This window comes from Falco punctatus (genome assembly GCF_963210335.1).
Source record: "Falco punctatus genome assembly, chromosome: 17".
Lineage (NCBI taxonomy): Eukaryota > Metazoa > Chordata > Aves > Falconiformes > Falconidae > Falco > Falco punctatus.
In genome coordinates, this window is record NC_137597.1 from 3,826,541 (window position 1) to 3,846,790 (window position 20,250).

A 20,250-nucleotide genomic window follows, 5' to 3' on the forward strand; every position below is an offset into this window, starting at 1 on the left:
TTGAGCAGCAGTGTTGTGTTCCGTGAAATGCTTAGCTTCATGCAAAATTAAGCAACTATTTCCAATCACTTGGAGTATTTCAGTGTGTGGCAATTGGTGTGAAATACTGAATGTTTTCTTCCAAAATAATATTTGACTCAAAGGGAAGATTTAAAGGGAGGATCCAAACAAGGAAGTAAAAATTGCTTTTGTTTTGGGGTGAAGAGCCCTGGTCTAAATTAGACAGGGGAAGTGTTACCTCCGTGTTTTTAATCCACTGGTCCAGCCCGGGATGGGAGGTCTGTGGGAGGCAGAGCAGATCCCATTTTCTTGTCTCAAAAGCTTTTTGACATTCAGCTGCCTGAGCCGTTGGAGGGGTGCTGTGAGAGATTCGGCTGTTAAGTGTCTCCCTTTTGGCTGGTGCTCCCACTGGATCTCGGTGGGATCCACGCCTGGTGAAGAACCTTTTCTTCTACCCGTGTACAGAGGCTGAAGATGATGGTTTGCCTTACCCTACATTTTTGACTGGCTGCTGTTGCAGAGCGGAGAGCAAACTGCTGAACCCCAACCAAGGCTGGGCAAACTGACCCTTTGATGGGGTTTTCCTCCTGGGGGAGCACATAAAATTGGGGCTGGGGAGCCTGGGGGCCCCCTTCTACCTGCAACCAAGCCAAGCCCTGAGTGCAAGCAAGATGTGGGTGCCTTTGCAGCGGGGTGATGCTGATGCCAGCTGCGCCTGGGGTGCAGTTTTGGGGGCTTCAATTGTGCCCTTAGCCTGAAGCCTAAAAATGCCCTGGGGGGGGGGGGGGGGGGAAGGAGGGGGGGAGGGGCTGCCAGTGCTCTTCCAGAGGTGGCTCGGTGCCGCTGTCCCCCCACACCTTGCAGAGGTCCCCTCCCCGGGGGTGCAGAGCCCCGGCCCCGCTGCCCCCCCGCTTTGTTCCGCGCCCGCCCGCGGGGTACAATGGGACCCCCCGCGCTCCGCCACTGGCGTAAGCTGCGCCCCCCGCCCGGTGCAGGACGGGCATTCTTCCCCCGCGGCGGCTGCGCGCTTTGCGTAGAGCCGCTGTCAAAGCGGAGCCATGTGCGCGGGGGGCCGGCCCGGCCCTTGCGCATTTTTCGTAACTGCTAGGGCGCTCCAGCATGCAGCCGCCCGCCGCCTTACGTGCAGCCGCCTTATTCTGGAAGGCGGCTTACGCCGCGAGCGTAGCGGGCTAGCGTCGAAGCGGAGGCGTGGTGGCGCCGCCTGCGCGGGGGGGAGCGATTCCGGAAGCTGGCTGCGCTGTCTGCGTGGCGGGCGCGCCGTGAAGCGGCAGGGGGCAGCCGTCGCCTCCCCCGCCCGGCGGCTCTACGCCGTTTGCGTAGCGTGCCCCAAGATGGCGTCGCGGTCGTCGTCGTCGGCGGTGGCCGGAGCGCTGGTAGCGGCGGTGGAGCGGCTGGAAGCGAAGGGAGGGATGAGGCGGGCGAAAGGCGGCAGCGCGTAGCGGGCGGCTCCCGGCCCGCGGGAGACAGAGCGAGACCCAGAAAGAGACTGTCGCGGGGAGGCGGCCCCCCTCCGTCCCCCCCGTCCTTCCCCGCCGGCCCGCCCCTCGCGGGAGCCCCGGCGGGTCCTTCCCGGCGCCGCCACCCTGCCCGCCCCCGCCCGCTAGGCCGCGGGCCTCGCCGTCCCTCCGGCCTCCCCCCACCCCCGGCCGCCCCCTCGGAGCGGAGGATGATGAAGCTCAAGTCCAACCAGACGCGCACCTACGACGGGGACGGCTACAAGAAGCGGGCGGCCTGCCTGTGCTTCCGCAGCGAGAGCGAGGAGGAGGTGAGGGCCGGGGGCTGGGGGGCGCGGGCCACCCGGGGCAGGGCTGGGGGGGGGGGGGCGAGGGCCGCAGGGACCCCCCTGCAGCACCCCGGGTGGCAGCGGGGTTTATTATTTATTTATTTATCGCCCTCCGTACCATGAAGCGTGGCTGGGAAAGTTGCTGTGTCTCCCTTATTATTATTATTATTATTATTATTATTAATTTTCCGTTAAACCTAAGGGAAAAAGCCCGGGCTGAAAGCCTGTGGGCGGTGGGACAGCGGTGAGGAGTGTTGTGGCACGGGATGTGGGGTTTGGCACTGGAGGGGGGGACCCACCGCGCTGGCACGACTTCAGTCCAGAACATCACATGAGATGGGAGAGGAAACCTGACCTTGGATTTATAAAAAGAAACTGGGATAAAAGGGGACTGATGGAGTGCCAGAAGTTGCTGTCCAGAAGGAAGTGGGAATTAAAGGTAGATGGGTTCGTTGAGGAATGGCTGTGTTGCTCAGTGGTGGCATTGTCCGTGAAGTTAAAAAAGAGAAACTTTACACCGACGTGCCTTTTTTTTAATAGCCTCTTAACCTGGGCTTGGGGTGCTGGGGACCAGCTAGGCTGCGGGTCTTTTATGTTTTGTTTTGGTTTTTTTTCCTTCCTTCTGGAATCAGACATACTTCATTTCATTTACTGGTTCCTGAGTGGCTGTGCTAAAGTCTTTGTTCTCCTGATTATCATATTTGTAGCTACAGGAAATCGGAAGGGAATGCAGACAGTTCGCTGGAGGAAAGTGAATTAGCATACCGTTCAGTTATTATTTAACGTGGTGAAGGAGGCTTGACAAACCCTTTGTAGCTGTGCTGTCATGGTGAGGAGTGTCAACGGTGCAAGCAGAAATGGTGTGAAAGGAAAATGATGTGTTTTGGTGCAGCGTTCGTCGTAGCTGGTCCTTCCCGCTGACTTTCAGGAAATCTATGATACTTTGAACGAACTACAAAGAAGAACGTAATGGTGTTGTGTAATGATACTGGGGCTAATCAGCACGGGTGGGCTGAAGGCATCTGAGTTTCCTCATGTGATTTTACACAATTTGTGGGGCAAGTGTGGCAATTCTTCTCAAGAGCTAGATGCCTGACCACGTTAGCTTACGGTATGGCTGAAGGTGGAAATGAAATTTTAACAGCTACCTGATGCAGTCAGCTTTTGTCCGGTTTTTAGTCTTTTATTTTGCAACGCCTCAATTTGCAGTGTTGTACAGGCTCCCATTTGCCCCATGGTAGTGGTCCGTTGTGTCTTCTGGCCAGTGGGAACTGGTCTTAACGGTGTCAGTGACACAAAGGTTTGCCTACATGGCAGTTTCACGATGCTGACCCGAGATGGTTGAAGAAGGAAAAACGAACTCCTTCTAGAGGCGTGCAAACTTGTGACAAATCCCTTTCAGTGTAGGTTGAGCTGGTTAGGTTTGTTTAAGGTTGAGCTTTAAAGCTGTTTTTATGTCAAAGTTGTGCCCGTGGTGTAGTTTGCAGCAACTTTCAGTGGACTGAAAATCTCATTTAATTTCAACTGGTATAATTTCAGGCTTTAGTTTCTAGGTAAGACCTAGATTAGTCCAGTTTCAAAGGCAGGAGCTGAGGTAGCTGTCTCCCTGAGCGCCTTGTCTTTTCCGTGGGTCTGTTACGAAGGCTGTGAGTGAAGCCCTGGAATTTGTTCTCACGTGAGTGTCATTTTCTCAGTTGAGCTTTGGTCGCTGTTAGCATTTGGCCTTGCCTCTGATCTCCCCAGTAAAATCAGGTGGTGTGCTCTGCTGTTCGGTGGCATGTTAAGGAGTGCTAATTGCTTTGTAAATGATGCAGCATGGGCTGTAGATTGATTTCCTCAAGTATGTGCATGTGTGTGCTTTTTTGTGAGTGAGCCATGGAAATAGTGAAGCAATGAATTACAGTTTTGTTTTGTTTTGGATTGGCCTCCTGAGGACGTCACACAGCCTTTCTAACACTGTATTTATTTACGGTACCTATGTATTTAATGCAGAGCTGAAACTGCATCCTGTGTTCTCATCTACTGTGTACGTACTGCAATGTCCATGTAAGTGGACTTTTTCAACAAATGCATTTGGGAAAGTTATTACCAAGTCACACAGTACTAAACACTTACACACCAGCATAGACTCCTTTCACAGGTGTTGCTCTTGGTCTTAGTCAAAAGGCCTAGAAGCCATTTAAATTATCCTTGTATCGGTTACTGAAATTGGCAAGCAGGAAACCTTTGTTTTTATTAATTTCTCCGATTATTTCTTAGGTTAATTCTCATTTGTTGGCGTTTACTTGATGTTTAATTTGAGAGAAGTCTACTTGCCTAATCTTACTGCTGCTTGCACTTTTTTGATAACAAGAAAGGTGTTATCTGTACACATGTAATTATATAGTTTAACCTGTCTGTGAAAGATTTCTCATTTTTCTTGGAGAATAATACATTTTTTTGTGCTACTGACATACTTTATTATTGATTACTTCTATTAAAATGGCAGTTGAGATCTATTTCAAAGACCTCTCCCCGGAGAGGGTGAAGAAAACCAGACCCAAAGTATGTTAGTAAAGATCTATTAAAAGCTTGCTGCTTAAAAGAAAAAAGAAAAAAAAGAGCAGGTTTTGATAAATAATTTAAACTTGCTGTATTAAAGTTTTATTTTTCTGTAGGACTGGCTGTTTCTGGTTACTGCTTCTTTTAAGCACTTAAGAAATAGTAGACCTTAGCTCTCGTGTTTCTTCTTCGTTTCCTGCTATGAATTTTAAAAAAACCCAAGTTTTTTCCCTTTTTGAGCCCCTAATTAGTTCCTGAATTAAACCATTTTGTCAAGGAACAAGAAGAAATAAGAAGCATTTTGTTTACACTTACAGAGAAGGCTACTTTTTTTTTTTTTCTTTTTTAGGTGTTTAGCCCCTAACTCTTCAGTTCACTGATTTAATTTTCTTTAAAAATAGCTATCAATGGAGATTGTTAAGCAGCATGTCTTTGGTTAGGCATTACGTTTGCAAATGAAAAGAGCCTTCGCATAATAATACTTTGCTTCTTTTTTAGTTTTTTAAGTGATTTATTTTTTCCATGTGCTGCTTGAGGTTGCACATTTTCTCTGTATTGTATTTGGAAGCTACTACTTTTGGACAGGGAAGAAGCTCTGGAAGTTTTTGGAAGACGAAACGTTGGCTGAAAAGATGTCTTTGTTACATATTCCTTTAAAAAGCAGTACAGGGAGAATTCATTCAAACATGAATCTCAAATGGACCAAAAAATAAGTTTCTTAATTGGGCTGTGTGTGGGGGGGAAAAAACTCCTGTATCTGTGTCGTTTCATAAACAGTGAGCCACCGCAGAGTTGATGTCTTTTTGGGCAGGAGGGAGAACAGGGGAATCAACAGGATTAATTCAAAGAGAGTGTGAACAGACTTCAAAGGACCTTTCCGCAACCAAACACCAGGGCTCTGCTGCTTCCATCTTTTCAAATGGAGTGAACTTCCCTTGCTGCTTCTGCGAAAGTGGGGAGAGCGGATCAAGGGATCCCCAGTCCTGTGTTACCTCTGGAATAATTTTATTGCTTTGTGATGGCAGCGCCTCTCACTATTGCTATTATGGTGTTATTTAAAAATAACACAAGCATTTTTTGTGTAGACCAGCTGTTTCAATGAGGAAATGTTCCAGAAAATGTCACTAATATCTTACTATTAAGAAGCAGATGGAAGCCTGCTCAATGGCAGCATCTCTGTGTTACATTTTGACAAAAATAAAAATAAACCATTTGGCTTTAAGTCCTGCGCTGGTGTAGCTACAGGTTTAAGCATGCCTGCATTGTATCTGGTGAAAGGACAAGCTGCTCATTAACAACTGGTATTTTTAAAGACTTTTTGGAGGAAATGCTTTGGAAAGAATAGGATCCCGGACTGGTCGTCTTTTCTGAATTGTGAATGAAGTCCAAATTGCGATGAGAAAACAGAACTTTCACACAGCGGCTGGTAAGCGCCCTGGCTTTGCTGTTCTGTGAGCACGCCAAGGCAATACGGTCACCAAAAGCTACGTTTATGTAGCCCCACAACAGCCTCGGTTGGGGAAAGTAATTTGAATGCAAACGAACCTTTTTCTTCTTCTCCTGGGTCAGTTTTAAACCAAGCAATGACGTAATACGGCAGTTCTCAAATTCTCGCTGTAGTACACGTTGATGATCACACAGTGTTCCTGGGCCATCCTTTGTGCGTTTGCTCCGATATAAAAATAATAATAGCTAAAAACACTTGGAGTACTTTGCTTTTGGGACATAAAGGGAGCCCAGCATCGTGTGATCGTTGTACTTTCCATGGAATATAGTCTCAGAATCTCTGTTCTGATGGCTCAGCTAGGCTCTGTACATTCCCTTCAGCTGCATAAAAGGGTTGTGGTTGAAACCAAATGAAGTTCTCCCTGGCTGGTGCGAACGCATTACCACATCTCCAGTAGAATATAGTCCAGTTCAGAAATAGTTCTCTTGCTTGTGCTTCTCCTGTCCCTCTCAGCTGTGCTTGTAGCTAGTTTTCTCCAAGAGCAAGAGTATAAACCTCTGCAAACCCTCGCTTCCATCTTAAAAGGTGTTTGGCCTTTTCAGAGAGGCAGCTTTCACAAACAATCTTAGAAGCAATTCCATGATCTCTTGTACTTTCCCAGACTACAAAAGAAGGAAAATTGTTAAATTTTCACTTAATTTACTGGAAGCTCTGTAAGCTGTTGTGAAACTGGAGAATTGAGTCAGCGTTGTTCTGCTGCAACTCAGAGAAAGTGATGAGTATGGGCAGAGGAGGGAGCATGCTCGATCCCTGGGTTTGTTGAGAAGGTCCCAGCAGTGGTGGCCTCTGTCTCTTCTCTGCATAATGCTGCTTTGAAATCTCTTTCATCTCAGATTCATTTACTGCCTGACCAGAGGCAGTAGCTGTTTTCCCTGCCTTTCTCTTCTCACCCTTTGCGTCCTGTCCCCCGGCTTTACTTCTTTTTTTTTCTTTAACTCATGATCAGTTCCCCACCTTGGTTCATCTCATCACCCTTCAGACAAGCTACTGAAGTGTGGAGGCAGGTACAAGCAGCTGGGGGGTGTACCCAGCTGGGACTGCTGCCTAGGACCTAATCTTTCCATGCATGGTCTCTCAAGGTCTGGAAAAACAACTCTTTTGCTTCTCAGTCAAAGGAAAATGATGCTGCACTTGGATTTTATAAGGAAAATTATCCTTGTTTGCATACCTCTGTGATAGGGTTGCCCAGAAAAATTGGATAATTTCAGTTGAACAAAATGAAGAAACTCAATTCTGCCTTGTGAATAGTAAACGTCAGTGTTCAGATGCTGCTGTATATAATACGCAGCGGTTGGGAAACAGGTACTCAGTTTCTTTAAACACTAGCTCTTTCTCAGTCCAACCGAGAGAAGACTGGCTGCATAGGCTCGTCAAGGATCTTTCAAATTTTGTGCATATTTATGTCAGAATTTGTGTCTCTGTAGCTGTCTTTGTTGTGCAGTGGATAACGCACACTAAGTCTTTGTTCTCAGAAATTTCATGTTAACTTGAAATTCAGGCAGATACAGTTACCTACTGGCTAGATGCTTTTAATTTTTTTCAAGGTTCTTCAGATGGTTTGAATGTTATTTTCGTTTCTATTGACTTCGGTGGTTACTTTTTCTTGTGTAAATAACATATATTGATGTTACATGCAGAATTAACTACCTATATTTGAAAAGCCTCTCTAGAGTTTTCATGGCTGTAGGGTTTTTGAATGTTGTATGAGTAGTACTTGTTAATCAAAACAGTAAATGTATACATATGCAACTGCTGACATCCAGAGTCATTCGGTCCATGTAAAAGGCCAAAATAGTCCCTTCATTTCTCTTTTTTTTCTCTCCTCATTAAAACAGGCAATTTACAAGCTAGCATTCCTTCTGGAAAAAAATCCACCTGGACCTGTTGTGTCACTACTGAGTGGTCAACAAACTGGTTTTGACAGGCAGAAATAGGTTATCAGTTTGGGGTCTTACACTGGGAGTTGCCTCCTTATCAGCCTTTTGCTTCCCAGGCAAGTGGCTGCTGGTTCAGGCATTTCAGCTGGTTTCTCTGTCCCGACCCTGCTGCGAAAGGCATGCTGCAGATAATTTTTGTGGTTATCTGCAATGTAATTTTGATGGAGGGAGAGGACTCTGGATTGTGGTGTTCTTTGGTAAGAGTAAGCGGCTGCTCTGAAGTCACAAGAAACTGTAGTAACAGTAATATGACCCTTGGTATTTTGAAGCTGGAGCAGCAGTGCAGTGCGTGATGATTAATGATTGTTATTCTAAGCAGCAGCCTAAAAACCAACAGAATTTTCTTGTTTTTTTCCTCTATGGTTATAGTACTTTATAGGTGCGATCCAAACACTTGAAATGACTTGAACTCCTTCCAGCTCACCTCTTACTCAGTGTTCAAGACTTGTGCTTTACGTTTGTGTCAGGTTCTGTAGCCTGGGTGCTTTTTCCTTCTAGCTTTGGGCCGTTGATTTTCTGCCTCCAGTTCCTAGGTACCACCTCGGAGGTTACATCGCATTACACCACGGAGCAAGGCACGGGTGTGCGTGCAGAAATGACACTCGCCTAAGGAAACGGGTACTGTTGAGAAACAGTAATGCCTCTGCGAGGACATGCTGTTATGGCCAGGAGAGGGGTGTTCTGTGGCTTGCTGTTGAGGTTGTGTGTATTTAGCGAAGGACATTGTCATGTTTTAAGCTGGCTGTACCCTTGCTGACCACTGGCTGTACTTGTTACTACTATGTGCTAACTTCCTAACGTGCCCTGAATAGCAAGAGGGTGGGAGAAGCCCTCCTTGTAAGCCTTGGCGTCTGTGTTTAGACCGTCCTGCGTTAGCAGTTTGGCAAAATGCATGTTTTGTTGTAGGGTGACTGAGGCTGTGTTTCTGTGGGTTAAATTAGCTTAATTTTTACATGGCTTTGCTAACTACAGGGTCTCTTTTCCCCTCCTGCTCCTCTTGCGCTCTGTCAGTGTACGCTGTTCTTGCTGTTTAAAGGCGGTTTGATGTGGTTGAATCAAGATCCCAGTTTTGTCAGATATAAAAAGATTAAGTCCAGTAATAATAGTATATTGGGTTGGTAAAAACATTTGTTAACTTCGAGTAATGCGTAAAAGGTCTTTATTATGCTGGACACAGAGCTGCACCGGCTACAGCATCCTGCCTGGTCATAGGGCACATCGGAGAGTCGCTAGCACAGCTAAACTCCAGGCTCCTGAATACAGAGACTCTTATTAAATTGAAACTTTCAAACAAAGACAGATTGTACGGGGAGGGGGGGGGGGGGAAATCATTGAAGTCAGCCATCTTCTCCACCAGTCTCACTACAGCGTGTTATGAGACATGTTACTTGTTTGCAGTCTATTTTCGGGTAAATAATGCTAAAGTGTGAAATGAATTTAAATGTCGGGAGGTTTGTGCTTTAGTCGCTATGCAAAAGACGTGATTTTGTGGCTTAATAGTGATAGAACGCGTGAAAGAGGTTGTTTCAGTAGCCAGTGGCTATAGGTTGGCTTCTGGCAGCGGAATGCTGGCTCGGCCAAAACCCATGTATTTAACATCTTGTCTGCTGTTTCTTATTAAGTCTGCCAGCTTGATTGTGTCCTTAGGCTGGCGTGTGTGGGTAGGACTGTCTTTTCCTGGAAGTCTGGAAGGTTCGCAGCTCATTTTCCATCCGTGTTGTAGCCCAGCTTCTAACAGCACTGTAGCCCTTTTCGTCTTTGCTGTAATGCTTCTGTGGAGCCTCTTTCTAGGAATTGTGTTCCTTACGGTGTAGATACTCTTGTTTTATTTATGGGATGCTGATGGTGGTTGTTTAAATCCACCACAGCATGAAAGAACCTGGGAATCCCTCAATCTCTCTTCTGTTAACTGAGAATTAATTCTCTGCCTTATTTTGGTTACCTAGTTCTTGCTTTGCAGAACTCCGTTTTTTTGGGGGGAGGGGGCGTAGGGGGAGAAAAAAAAAACCCTGATGTGAATACAACAGATTTGTATGTAATTAGGTTGTTTTAAGGTCAGCATTGTGTATCGGGGCTCCCAGATTTATCCCGGTGACAAATGCTTTTCCCCTTTTCCCATGGAGCTCCTAGCTCCGCGTGTGGCTGTCCAGGCAGCCTTAGATGTCTCCGCATGTTTCCTGTCTCCTTTCGGGGGGAAAGTTGGTAGGCTGCTCTAGATTTGTTTGGATTTTTTGTTTGCATGCTGCTTTGAAGGTTGCTTACTGTAAGGGCTGCAATCTAGCGCTGTTTAGGAGCCCCTGCTGTAGACTTCAAACGTTGCTTATTTTTCTAACCTTTCTCTTATTTCATTGATTGTGTGTGAGAGCTACTTCAGGGCTGCCTTGTGCGTTGCCAAAGAGGCTTGTGTTGCTCATTTCCCTGCTTTGAAATGACATAATTGTCTTTCAAATCCTGGAAAACAGAACTTGGCCATGTGATGTGATACCTGCAAGTGCTTTTCCAAAAAGACTGCAAGACTTGGCTTCAAAAATCTGCCCACACAATCCCTGGTAGGACCAGAGTCTCAGTAGCCATCTTAACCACAGTTGCCTGGCAAGAAGAAAATAGAAATGTCAACCTTCCTTTGTGTTTCAGCCTGTTGTTTTGTTTTTTTAAAAGGTAATTTTTTAGTGTATTTGTATGATATTTTGATTAAATATCTTCATTATTACTTAAAAACATTCATCTGAATATATGCTAAAGAAGTTAATGAGCAAAAATCCAGGTACCAAGGACACACGAGGTGGTCCTTTAAAAAACTTTACTCTTCTGCTTTGTAAAATTGGATTGTATTGGGAAACGTTTAGTCTGAGCAATTGAATAACACTTTTTGTCATGCTATGTTGTAAAGTGAATGTAAGCTAGCCTTACGGTGTATCACATGTTTGTTCTGAAACTTAAAAAATATTTTTGACCTCATTATGGCAGCAATACTATGGCATCACTCTTCTGCAACCTGCCCAGCTGGTATCTTTGCTTCCCCAGGTATTTTATGTTCACCCATCCAGCTATCTGGGGAAAAGGTTTCTGCAGGGGAATGTATTTCTTATTTTGCAAACAGCTTTTCAGAGTGGAAAACTTTTTTTGGAAACGGTTTTCAGAGAGAGGTGTTTTTTTCAGCAGATCTCATTTTACTGGCTTTTGGGCAGTTTGTAAACATTTGAGTGATGTTGCCTTGTGAAAATATGCCTCGTGAGAAGCTCAAGTTTGTGACCACCTGAGGAACATGAACATACCTGAGTCTATGGGACCTGACAAGATGCATCCCGGAGTCCTGAGGGAGTTGGCTGATGTAATTGCCAAGCTGGTGTCCATATTTGAAAAGGACTGGCAGTCAAGTGGACTGCAGAAAGGAAAACATTGCGCCCCGTTTTAAAAAGACTAGAAAGGAGGACCCTGGGAAGCACTGACCTGCTGCCTCACCTCTGTGCCTGGGAAGGTCCTGGAACAGATCTTTCCGTTAGCTATGCTAAGGCACATGGAGGACAGGGAGATGATTCGAAACAGCCAGCTTGGTTTCACCAAGGGCAAGTCCTGCCTGGCCAGCCTGGCCTTCTGTGATGGGATGACTACAACAGTGGACAAGGGGAGAGCTATGGATGTTGTCTGTCTGGACTTCTTTAAGGCCTTTGACACTGTCCTTCAAAACAACCTTCTCTCTAAAGTGTAGAGGTATGGATTTGATGGGTGGACTGCTTGGTGGATGAGGAATTGATTGGATGGTCGCATCCAGAGGGTAGTGGTCGACGGCTCAGTGTCCAGATGGAGACTGGTGGCAAGTGGCATCCCTTGGGTCCATACTGGGACCAGTACTGCTTAACATCTTCATCAGTGACATGGATGGTGGGATTGAGCGCACCCTCAGCAAGTTTGCAGACAACACTGAGCTGAGTGGTACAGTTGACGCGCCTGAGGGATGGGATGCCATCCAGAGGGACTTGGACGAGCTCGAGAAGCAGGTCCATGTGAACCTCATGAGGTTCAACAAGGCTGAGTGCGAGGTCCTGCACCTGGGTTGGGGCAACCCCTGGTATCAGTACAGGTTGGGGGATGGAGGGACTGAGAGCAGCCCTGCCGAGAAGGACTTGAGCTACTGGTGGGTGAAAAGGTGGGTGTGAGCCAGCAATGTGTTCTTGCAGCCCAGAAAGCCAACCATATCCCAGGCTGCATCAAAAGCAGCGTGGCCAGCAGGTCACCGGAGGTGATTTTCTCCCTCTCCTCTGCTCTGGTGAGACACCCCACGCCGGGGCCCTGCATTCAGCTCTGGGGCCCTTCGCGTGGGAGAGATGTGGACCTGTTGGAGTGAGTCTGGAGGAGGCCAGGAGGATGGGATGGAACGCCTCTCTTAGGGACAGGCTGGGAGAGCTGGGGTTGTTCAGCCCGGAGAAGAGAAGGCTCCGGGGAGACCTTACTGCAGCCTTCCAGTACCTAACGGGAGCTTGTAAGAAGGATGGGGACAAAGTTTTTATCGAGGCTTGTTGCGATGAGACAGGGGGTCATGGTTTTAAACTAGAAGAGGGTAGATCAGATTGGGTATAAGGAAGAGACTTTTTTTACAACGAGGGTGGTGAAACAGTGGAGCAGGTTGCTCAGAGGTGGTAGATGCCCCATCCCTGCCACCATCCGAGGTCAGGCTGGATGGGGCTCTGAGCATCCTGATCCAGTGGAAGATGTCCCTGCCCGTGGTGGGGCGGCTGGAATTAGCAGACCTTGAAAGCTCCCTTCCAACCCAGATAATTCTACGATTTGGATTATAACGACCCTTTTACTGGATCCCTTGAAACGCGTTGCATGTATTGGGAGACGGGACTTTTTCAGATGTGTGGGTTTTTGAAACACACCAGTGTCTCACCCTCATTTTGAACTAGGCCCCTTTGTCTTGGGAGAGCTCATTGGTAGCAATATCCTGTTTAAAGTTGTTTTAAAAGAATGACCTTGTAGGGCATGTTTCCTGCTCTCTCTTGATGGGATTTCCTTTTTATTAAACAGGAAATAGTCTGATTACATAAAAGTGTGAGAATGACAGGTTTTTCCTTCCCAGTGAGGGTTGTTCATGTTAATTCTATTCAGAAAATGCTCAACGGCCAGAGCAGCTGAAGTTAATTTACTTTGCATAAAACTGTTGTTTACACCTAAAAGTCCCTACTAGTGTGTTGCTATAGCATTGTCTTAGTCTGAGCGCTCCAGCAGGCTTTCCTGTAGAAGTCTTTGTACAGGGGTTTTCTGAGCAGATACTTTTTTCTCACAAATAGAAGGTGGCAGGACTTCAATGGCTCGAAGTGTGCTGCGCCGAGTTTCAAAGATCTGTTTCTGCCACTTGTTTTAAATCTTTTCTTCTTTTTTTTTTTTTTTTTTTTTTTTTTTTTTCCTTTGAGCTGGACGTCTGAATTGAAATGGGAAATGGCAAAGATGATGGCTTCCTTACCTGGCAAGAAAACGGATACTTGAAATATCCGTTACCTTTCTTTTAAGTTTGTCCTCAGAATCACCTGCTGACCCGGAGGTAGGAATTTCAGGCCAGGCTCTTCTGTGTACGATGCTGGTAATGAGACAGGATGAAGTGAAAGCCCTGTAGTAGGAAAGGGTGCAGTGATAAGATGGCACAGCCCATCGGCGTGCATGTGTGCTGAGCCTACCGCGGCCACATATCGGCAAACCAGAGGTGGCTGCTGGTGACAGCCATACAGTCCCAGCCCGTGGTACCTGGCTGCTGTCCCAAGCCTTGAAGGCTCCACGGATGAGTGAAGTTTACATTCCCTATTTAGGCATGGCATACTGGTCGTGTTTTATATGGATTGGATGTTTGGGGGAAAGGAATTCCATCTTCCTCTTGAAGAAAGCCAAACGCCATGGGATGTTACTATAGAGTAAATGCTGTTCTGTTGCAACCTAAGCCAGGAGATGCGTCAGGTAGTAAGCATCTCCGTTAGGAAACTGCAGAATTAAGATGGCCCATTCAGCTTAATTCATTTCTGGCACGTGTTTGCCTTGATTCAATAGACGTACCGGGGAGTGCTCGGAGATTTCGATGAGCTGCTTTGGGAAATGATCCTGCTTCATGCAGTGCAGGACTGAGGTGTGCGTTCGGACTGAACTGGGAAGAGGAGGCTTTGAGATGTTATTTTTGGTGGGATCCACAGAAAATTGCTGATTCGAGGAGTGCTGACACTTGAGAACACCGAGTTTAGTTGCAGGCTTAGGAAAGGTTAGACCAGCAGTTGCCAAAATCTTTGTTGTGACCCCTCTTCAGTTTCTGCCTTAAGCTTTGCTACTGCTGGTTTGAAAGCTGTGGTTTGGACCCCCACAAGTGACCCTTGTCTCCTCGCCCTGGTATGTTCTAGTCTGCTGGCCCCCCCTCTTTTCCCTGTGCTGAGCCAGCGTGGTCTGGGTGGCCCTGGAAGACGAAAAATCACTTTGCAGCGTGGTTGGTTGGCAGATGAGTTTTCAAAAGATAAAAGAACTGGGAAACCCTGGAAATCTTACGCTTGTTTTTGTTTCAGAAGTTTTAATTTTGAATTCTGTAGGTAGGTTTCCCCTTGGTAATTAGCACAAATCTTTTCATATCCTACTGGTAAATCAACATTTACACAGTAAAGCCTGGGATTTTTAGTGTCTCGCACAGTTTAACTTCAAAATGTCTGAAACTGTTACAGCTGGCCTGTAACCTAATTGGACTGGTATGTTGGAAAGTTTCTGGAGCAAGTCGCTTTGGCTGTAAGCTTTGTGCCAGTGAAATGATGAAGTATAGCCTGATGACTCTAATGAACAAGCTTTGTTTAGAGAGCTGAAAAACAGTATTAGTTTTGTTTTTAGTTTCCATCTCTGCTCATGGATGTATTGCAAGTAGATTTAATAAGCAGTGTCTCAATATTCTTTGGGGAAGTTTTTCGCTGGTGGAGATTGTTAGTTGGCTTTTTGTTTCTGGAAGACAACAGAGCAAAACCTGAACTTGCACAGAGCAGAATTATGGTGGAATAAAATGTGTTTCAAGAAAGACTGCCACAAAGCCTGCTTATGAAAAATTACTCCTGTGAAAGTGGTTGAACTATTTTCCTGATTTAAAAAAAAGTCCGTCCTTCTATGCAGCCTCGTCATAGGGCTTTTAAGTGGTTTAATGTAGAATTATTTTTTGTTTGTATCTCATTGAACAACCTCATCTAAAATAAAAGTAACCAAGTGCTGGCTCTAGAGCTGAACTCGGTGGTGCCTGCTGCAAAAGAGGCAACACTGGGAAGTTGACAATCTCTGCTAAAACAATTGCACATAAATATTTTAGCGGGTAGTTACCTGACTTGTGTATGTCGTTAGCATAACTGCAGAGGCGGACAAGGCCAAAGGTACTGATAAAGGTAAATCAAGCTACTTCTGCAAAGGTGCTGAGCAGCTTCTGGTGCCATCTTAGGTTGTTGCATGCTGTGTATGTATCCCAAGCTGTCGAGACTATGTAGTGACTTTGAGTACAGCAGTGATCTCTTCCACTGTAAGTATTGTGATGCTGTATCAAATAGCAGATCATTGTTCCAGTATGCAGAGGCACTGATTTATTCTGTGATGTGTCCGAGCAGTGAGGAGGTAGCGGCTGAAATAATTTGAAGTGTTGGAGTGCCTTGGTGTCACCGATAATATAGTTTGCCCAGCTGTCTGAAAGGGGCTAAGGAAATTGTCTTGGAAAAAGTGGATTATTTTCAAGGGCTCGTGTTGGATTGGCTGTGTCCGGAGGTGTGAGAGATGCAAAGACAACTTCTCTTCAGCTGGGCTCTGAAAAGGAGCATCGCCTTGAGTTTATACATCACCTGTGCTCTGCTTTCCACAGGTGCTGCTGGTTAGCAGTAGTCGTCATCCTGATCGATGGATTGTCCCTGGGGGTGGCATGGAGCCCGAGGAGGAGCCCAACGTGGCTGCTGTACGAGAAGTCTGTGAAGAGGTGAGTGTTTGACAAGAGCAGGAGCTCCTGAAGCTTTGCTGCTGATTATTGGCGAAGGCTTTGTGAATTTGTTTTCATCACTCTTGCTTGTTTTTCTTAAGATGGAAAGGAATACAAGGTCACTGGTGATATCCCAGTCATATGTGGGAGGGAAACCAGAGTCCTAAATAAAGATAGCACAGGAATGTAATTAAGGCGCTCTCGGTCAGAATGAACTTTTCCTCACCCGATACCTTTAACTGAAAACAGATAAAATTAAACTGTAGTCGTTTCAATGCATATGATGATATTCTCTGGTTTGTTTTCTCTCTATGACGAAGAGTTTCTTAAGAGAACTTTAAAAAAGAGCTGTGCTTTTGTGGAGCTACCTAATACTTGAGTAGAAGGTAGAAAGTAAGACCTTATGAACCACTGAAGACACCCCAAATATAGGGACCTTAGTATGTTTTGATCTAGTACGTATTTTGAGTTTTATGTGAATAAGATAAATTGATCATGAGAGTTATAAGCAATAATCCCTAATATGTTAATTTTGGTGGGTTTTTTTTTTTACTTGAAGCTATTTCAGAAAGGAGATCAAACAGCAAATCAGACACAGATTGGTGATCTGTAAGGAGAAGGCGTATTTTTCTCTTAAAGCTGAAAGAACAATTTTATCCTTCACAAGGAAGAACTTAAAGACAGCAAATGGCAGTTGACTGCATCGTATGTAAAACACGTCTTTAGAACTTGCTTCTGAATATTTTCAAATTGGAGAGATGCTTGGATTCAGGAACGATTAAATGATTATATATGGATGACCAAGTCGGTTCACAGTTATATAAGGCAGGATTAAAAATGCTTTCAGGAGGGTTATAAACATTTGTGCTGCGGAACAGAAGTCAAGAGCTAATTGATGGGACTTGGGAGGAAGCTGTGCCAGTAGTTGCTTTATTTATTTATTTAATGTCTGGTATATGAAGATTTTCCTCTGACGTATTTGGAAGTACCTGCTGCTGTCTTAACAAAATGCTGAATATTTGAGCCTTCGGACTTAGCTAATGTGGCAGTTCTCAAGTCCCGTTTCTCTTTTGATGGTTTTATTATCTAGCAGTTTAGCAGAAAGGTATGAAAGATGATACAGTTGAAGTTTATTTTTTTTTATAAAGTGTCTTTAGGTCCCTCTCATACTGGGGATTGCTGCTTCAAATTCGGTTTCCAGCTTGTAAGACAGCTCCTGCTTTTTTAGTAACTCGGCGATTGTTCAAATACGGTACCAGCCAAAGTGAGTTTAACCAGAACAATAGATATATTTTTAGCTGCAGAGTCCTGCTTTACAACCCTACCGTTATTAGTAATCATTTGATACAGAAGTCAAGGGTTCATCCAGGAGATGCATGGCTTCGCCTTTCAAATCCTTAAAATAAATCCGTATCGACCCTCCCTTCCTCGGGCAGCGCAGCGCCTTGGAAGAGTCGCTTTCTTTCCATGACAGCTCGGTGCCTGAAACGAAGCCTTGGCACGGGCTCAGTCTGCAGCGAAGAAACTGGTTTGGGCTGGCTGAGATAATCCCCTCTCGCTCAGCTGGTGTTCCCTCGCTCACGTGGACCGGTGCCGAATGAGAATGTAATTCAAACTGTGGCAGCCTGGCAGGGTTGTGTCATTCCCAGCGAAGCACCTATCTGCTTGAATGCCGCTCAACAAACGGCAAACGGCGAGAGCTCCAAAAGCGGCAGGATTACCCCAACAGCTAACCTCGACGACACCTAGTAGCGTTTGACGGGAGCGCGTGGTTGGAATCTCAAATGGAGCGATCAGATGCTGTGATGGTAAAGGCTTTGCTGAAAGCGCTCTGCAGAAGAGCAGCCTGTCACGTGTGTAAAATTACTTGAGCACTTCTACAGCTAACGATTAGGCTAGCTGACACAGGTGGAAAGCACGGGGGAGCTTTTAGACGTGTAAGACCTTCCTCAAATAGGTTTGTGTTCCAGCACGCTGTTTACGATCCCCACACAAAATTACAATGTACATCAACTGCCTTGAGCTCGGCGAGCTGTTTACTGTTGCCTGGGAATGTGCGTGCGGGAGGGGAGTGTTTGTTATAGCACAGCTGTAACGCTCTACGGGACTTCGGCACCCGCTTTCCCAGCTTGTGCTGTTGGTTTGGCAGAGGAGGTCTTTTGGGAGACTGCTGGCCAACCGGTGTGCGTGCTAGCTGGTAATTCTTGTTCATCCTTTCATGAGAATCTAGGCTTTTTCAGGTAGGCTGTAGCAGGGGCTGATTTCTGAGTAGGTTTGATGTCTTTGCTTCTCTCCTGGGACCGACTGATGTGCCACTCGCAAGCAAACGAGAGGTTAGCTGAGCAGGTAGAGAGTGATCTGCCTGCCGGTCCAAGTCGTGGAGGAAAATTGTGGACTTTCTTTCACTGGCTTTGGTGTGCCTTTTCCATTTTAACAAGACACAGTTGGAAGAGCCATGAGGACTCATTGCCCTTTCAGTTGCTTGTGGTCTTTGAAAATAACAATAGGCTGTTTTTCCTCAATTTATTCCTTTTTGCATGGTGCGCATTCTCTTTTTAAAATACACTTCCCTAAACTAAGATTTTTAACTTCTGCATTCAGTGTTTTAATTTTACCATGTATGTTTGAGTTCATCCATTTTTTTGCTGCAATAATTGCCCTACAAAGAAACCTGACTTTTCCCTATCTCTTTCTGATTTTCAGAATTTTAGAAGACTGTTGTGAAAATGAAATGTTGATTCTCAGTGAAACCTGTGATCCCTCTGCCCCAAGCTGAGTTAAAGTCCTTGTCCTAGTTTGAGATAGTCCTTATCTATATTAATCTGTACCAGCAGAAGTATTGAAGTAGACAGGTACCAACGCTTGTCATGCTTGCTGTTGTCTGCATAAAATTTGAAGTGACTTGAGTTCTTGGCCATTGTTTTAAGGCAAAGTGACAGTAGACAAGCACGCTAGCTCTGAATGAGAGCAACCTTTTCAGAACAGAACCACTTATTTCTGACAGACTGTTGAAAATTGATGTAGTCAGTCTTACACAGCTGTAAACTCCATGTACATTCTAATGTCCACCTTCTAGAAAAAGTGTGCCCTTTTCAAACAGTCATTAGCACCAATGTAGTATATTTTTTTTTTACTTCTTCATTCTTGGATTATTTTTTTTTTCACTATTGCCTTCTCTCCCCAAAATTAATCTTACGTTAGGAATAAGGTTTTTTTACGAGTGTGAGCAACTGGCAAAGAACATATTTTAGAAATAGATGCCTTAAATTAAACTTATTATAGAGTGACTTTGAAAAAAGCCTCCACGCTCATCTGTTAAACCCAAAGGCATTTCATTTTGCACTTACAGCATCTTTCACATCCTGACCTTTAAATACTTAGCAAATGCCAAGTTCTATAAAATTACGGGAGTGTTAGTCATGCTTTCTTCATGGGAATCAAAAGCCAGATAAATTGTGCTTGATCTGTGATCAAACAGGCAATTGATGCCAATATTAAAAATAGTCCATCGTGATAGTGCTTTGATCTGGCTGCTAGACCTTTTTTCTTTTATTTCTTTTCCCCTCTTAAACATGTTTTATAAATATTTTTTTCTGTTTCATGTATTTTGTTAGTGATTTAAAATACGAATGTTGACACTGTTCGGTGCTAAAATAGGGAGACTCTTTGGTTTTTAAATATTGCAAGGACTGTGGATGAATGACAGAGGTGATGGCGTTGAACTCTTCCTATGTTTAGTAATACTCGGTGCAAACAGCGGGCCGAGTTCACTACTTTCTGTTACTCTGTGTACTCAAACTTCATACAAATGAGTACAGTGTCTTAAAAGTTCCTGCTCTGACATGGCATTTCATGTCTCTCTCACAGATGTAAAAACATATTATTGGTTGTAATGCAGTAAAGGGGTGAGTAAGTATAACCTTCTCTGAGACACAGCAAGAAAATTTGCCTAGCAGGTCCGTAATTGGCATCTTTAGAACTTGTCTAAGCTAGCAGTTTTTATGGGTGTGCTTTACTACCTCAAGTAGTGCAAGTATTAGAGCAAAGATTTGGGTGTTTTACCACAGTCCTCTTGCCCAGCAGTAATCTGTAGTAGATGCAGGCTTTGAGCCTAATAGAGCAAAGTAAAATAGCTGAAATTCCAACCCACATTTTCCTTAGCTCAGATGGAAGGAAATAAAAGCTGTCCCTAGGAACAGATGGTGTTGCTGCAGGCTGCTTTTTGCATCTGACCCCAACTTATTTTCAGCTTTGAAACCTGAACCTGCTGTTCTTGGATGTCTTCAGTAATTTTTCTTTATTAAAACAAGTTGTTCCATGAGCAGCAGAACTAGTAAAGCTTCATTTCCTCCAGATTTTTGTTCCTTGTCCCGAATGCCCAGCCCACCCCGCTGGGTGTGCAGCAGCGGTTTGAAGTGGTGTGCTGTTTTGGGGCGGCTGGCTGTTCTGTGACATTGATGCACTCTTGCCAGGTCTATCTTTTTTTTTCCAGTGAGGA

At 45.1% G+C, this 20,250-nt stretch overlaps 1 protein-coding gene across 1 annotated transcript in view; it reads left to right on the forward strand.

The window, feature by feature from the left end:
- The first annotated feature begins 825 nt into the window (after nt 1-825).
- The window catches only part of NUDT3 (nudix hydrolase 3), a 33,420-nt gene continuing 13,995 nt past the window's right edge, over nt 826-20,250 (forward strand). Inside the window, exons 1-2 of the mRNA XM_080367555.1 lie at nt 826-1,786; nt 15,642-15,752. Of these exons, the coding sequence (XP_080223681.1) occupies nt 1,688-1,786; nt 15,642-15,752 (210 nt within the window). The 5' untranslated portion in view covers nt 826-1,687. The remainder of the gene's footprint in view (nt 1,787-15,641; nt 15,753-20,250) is intronic.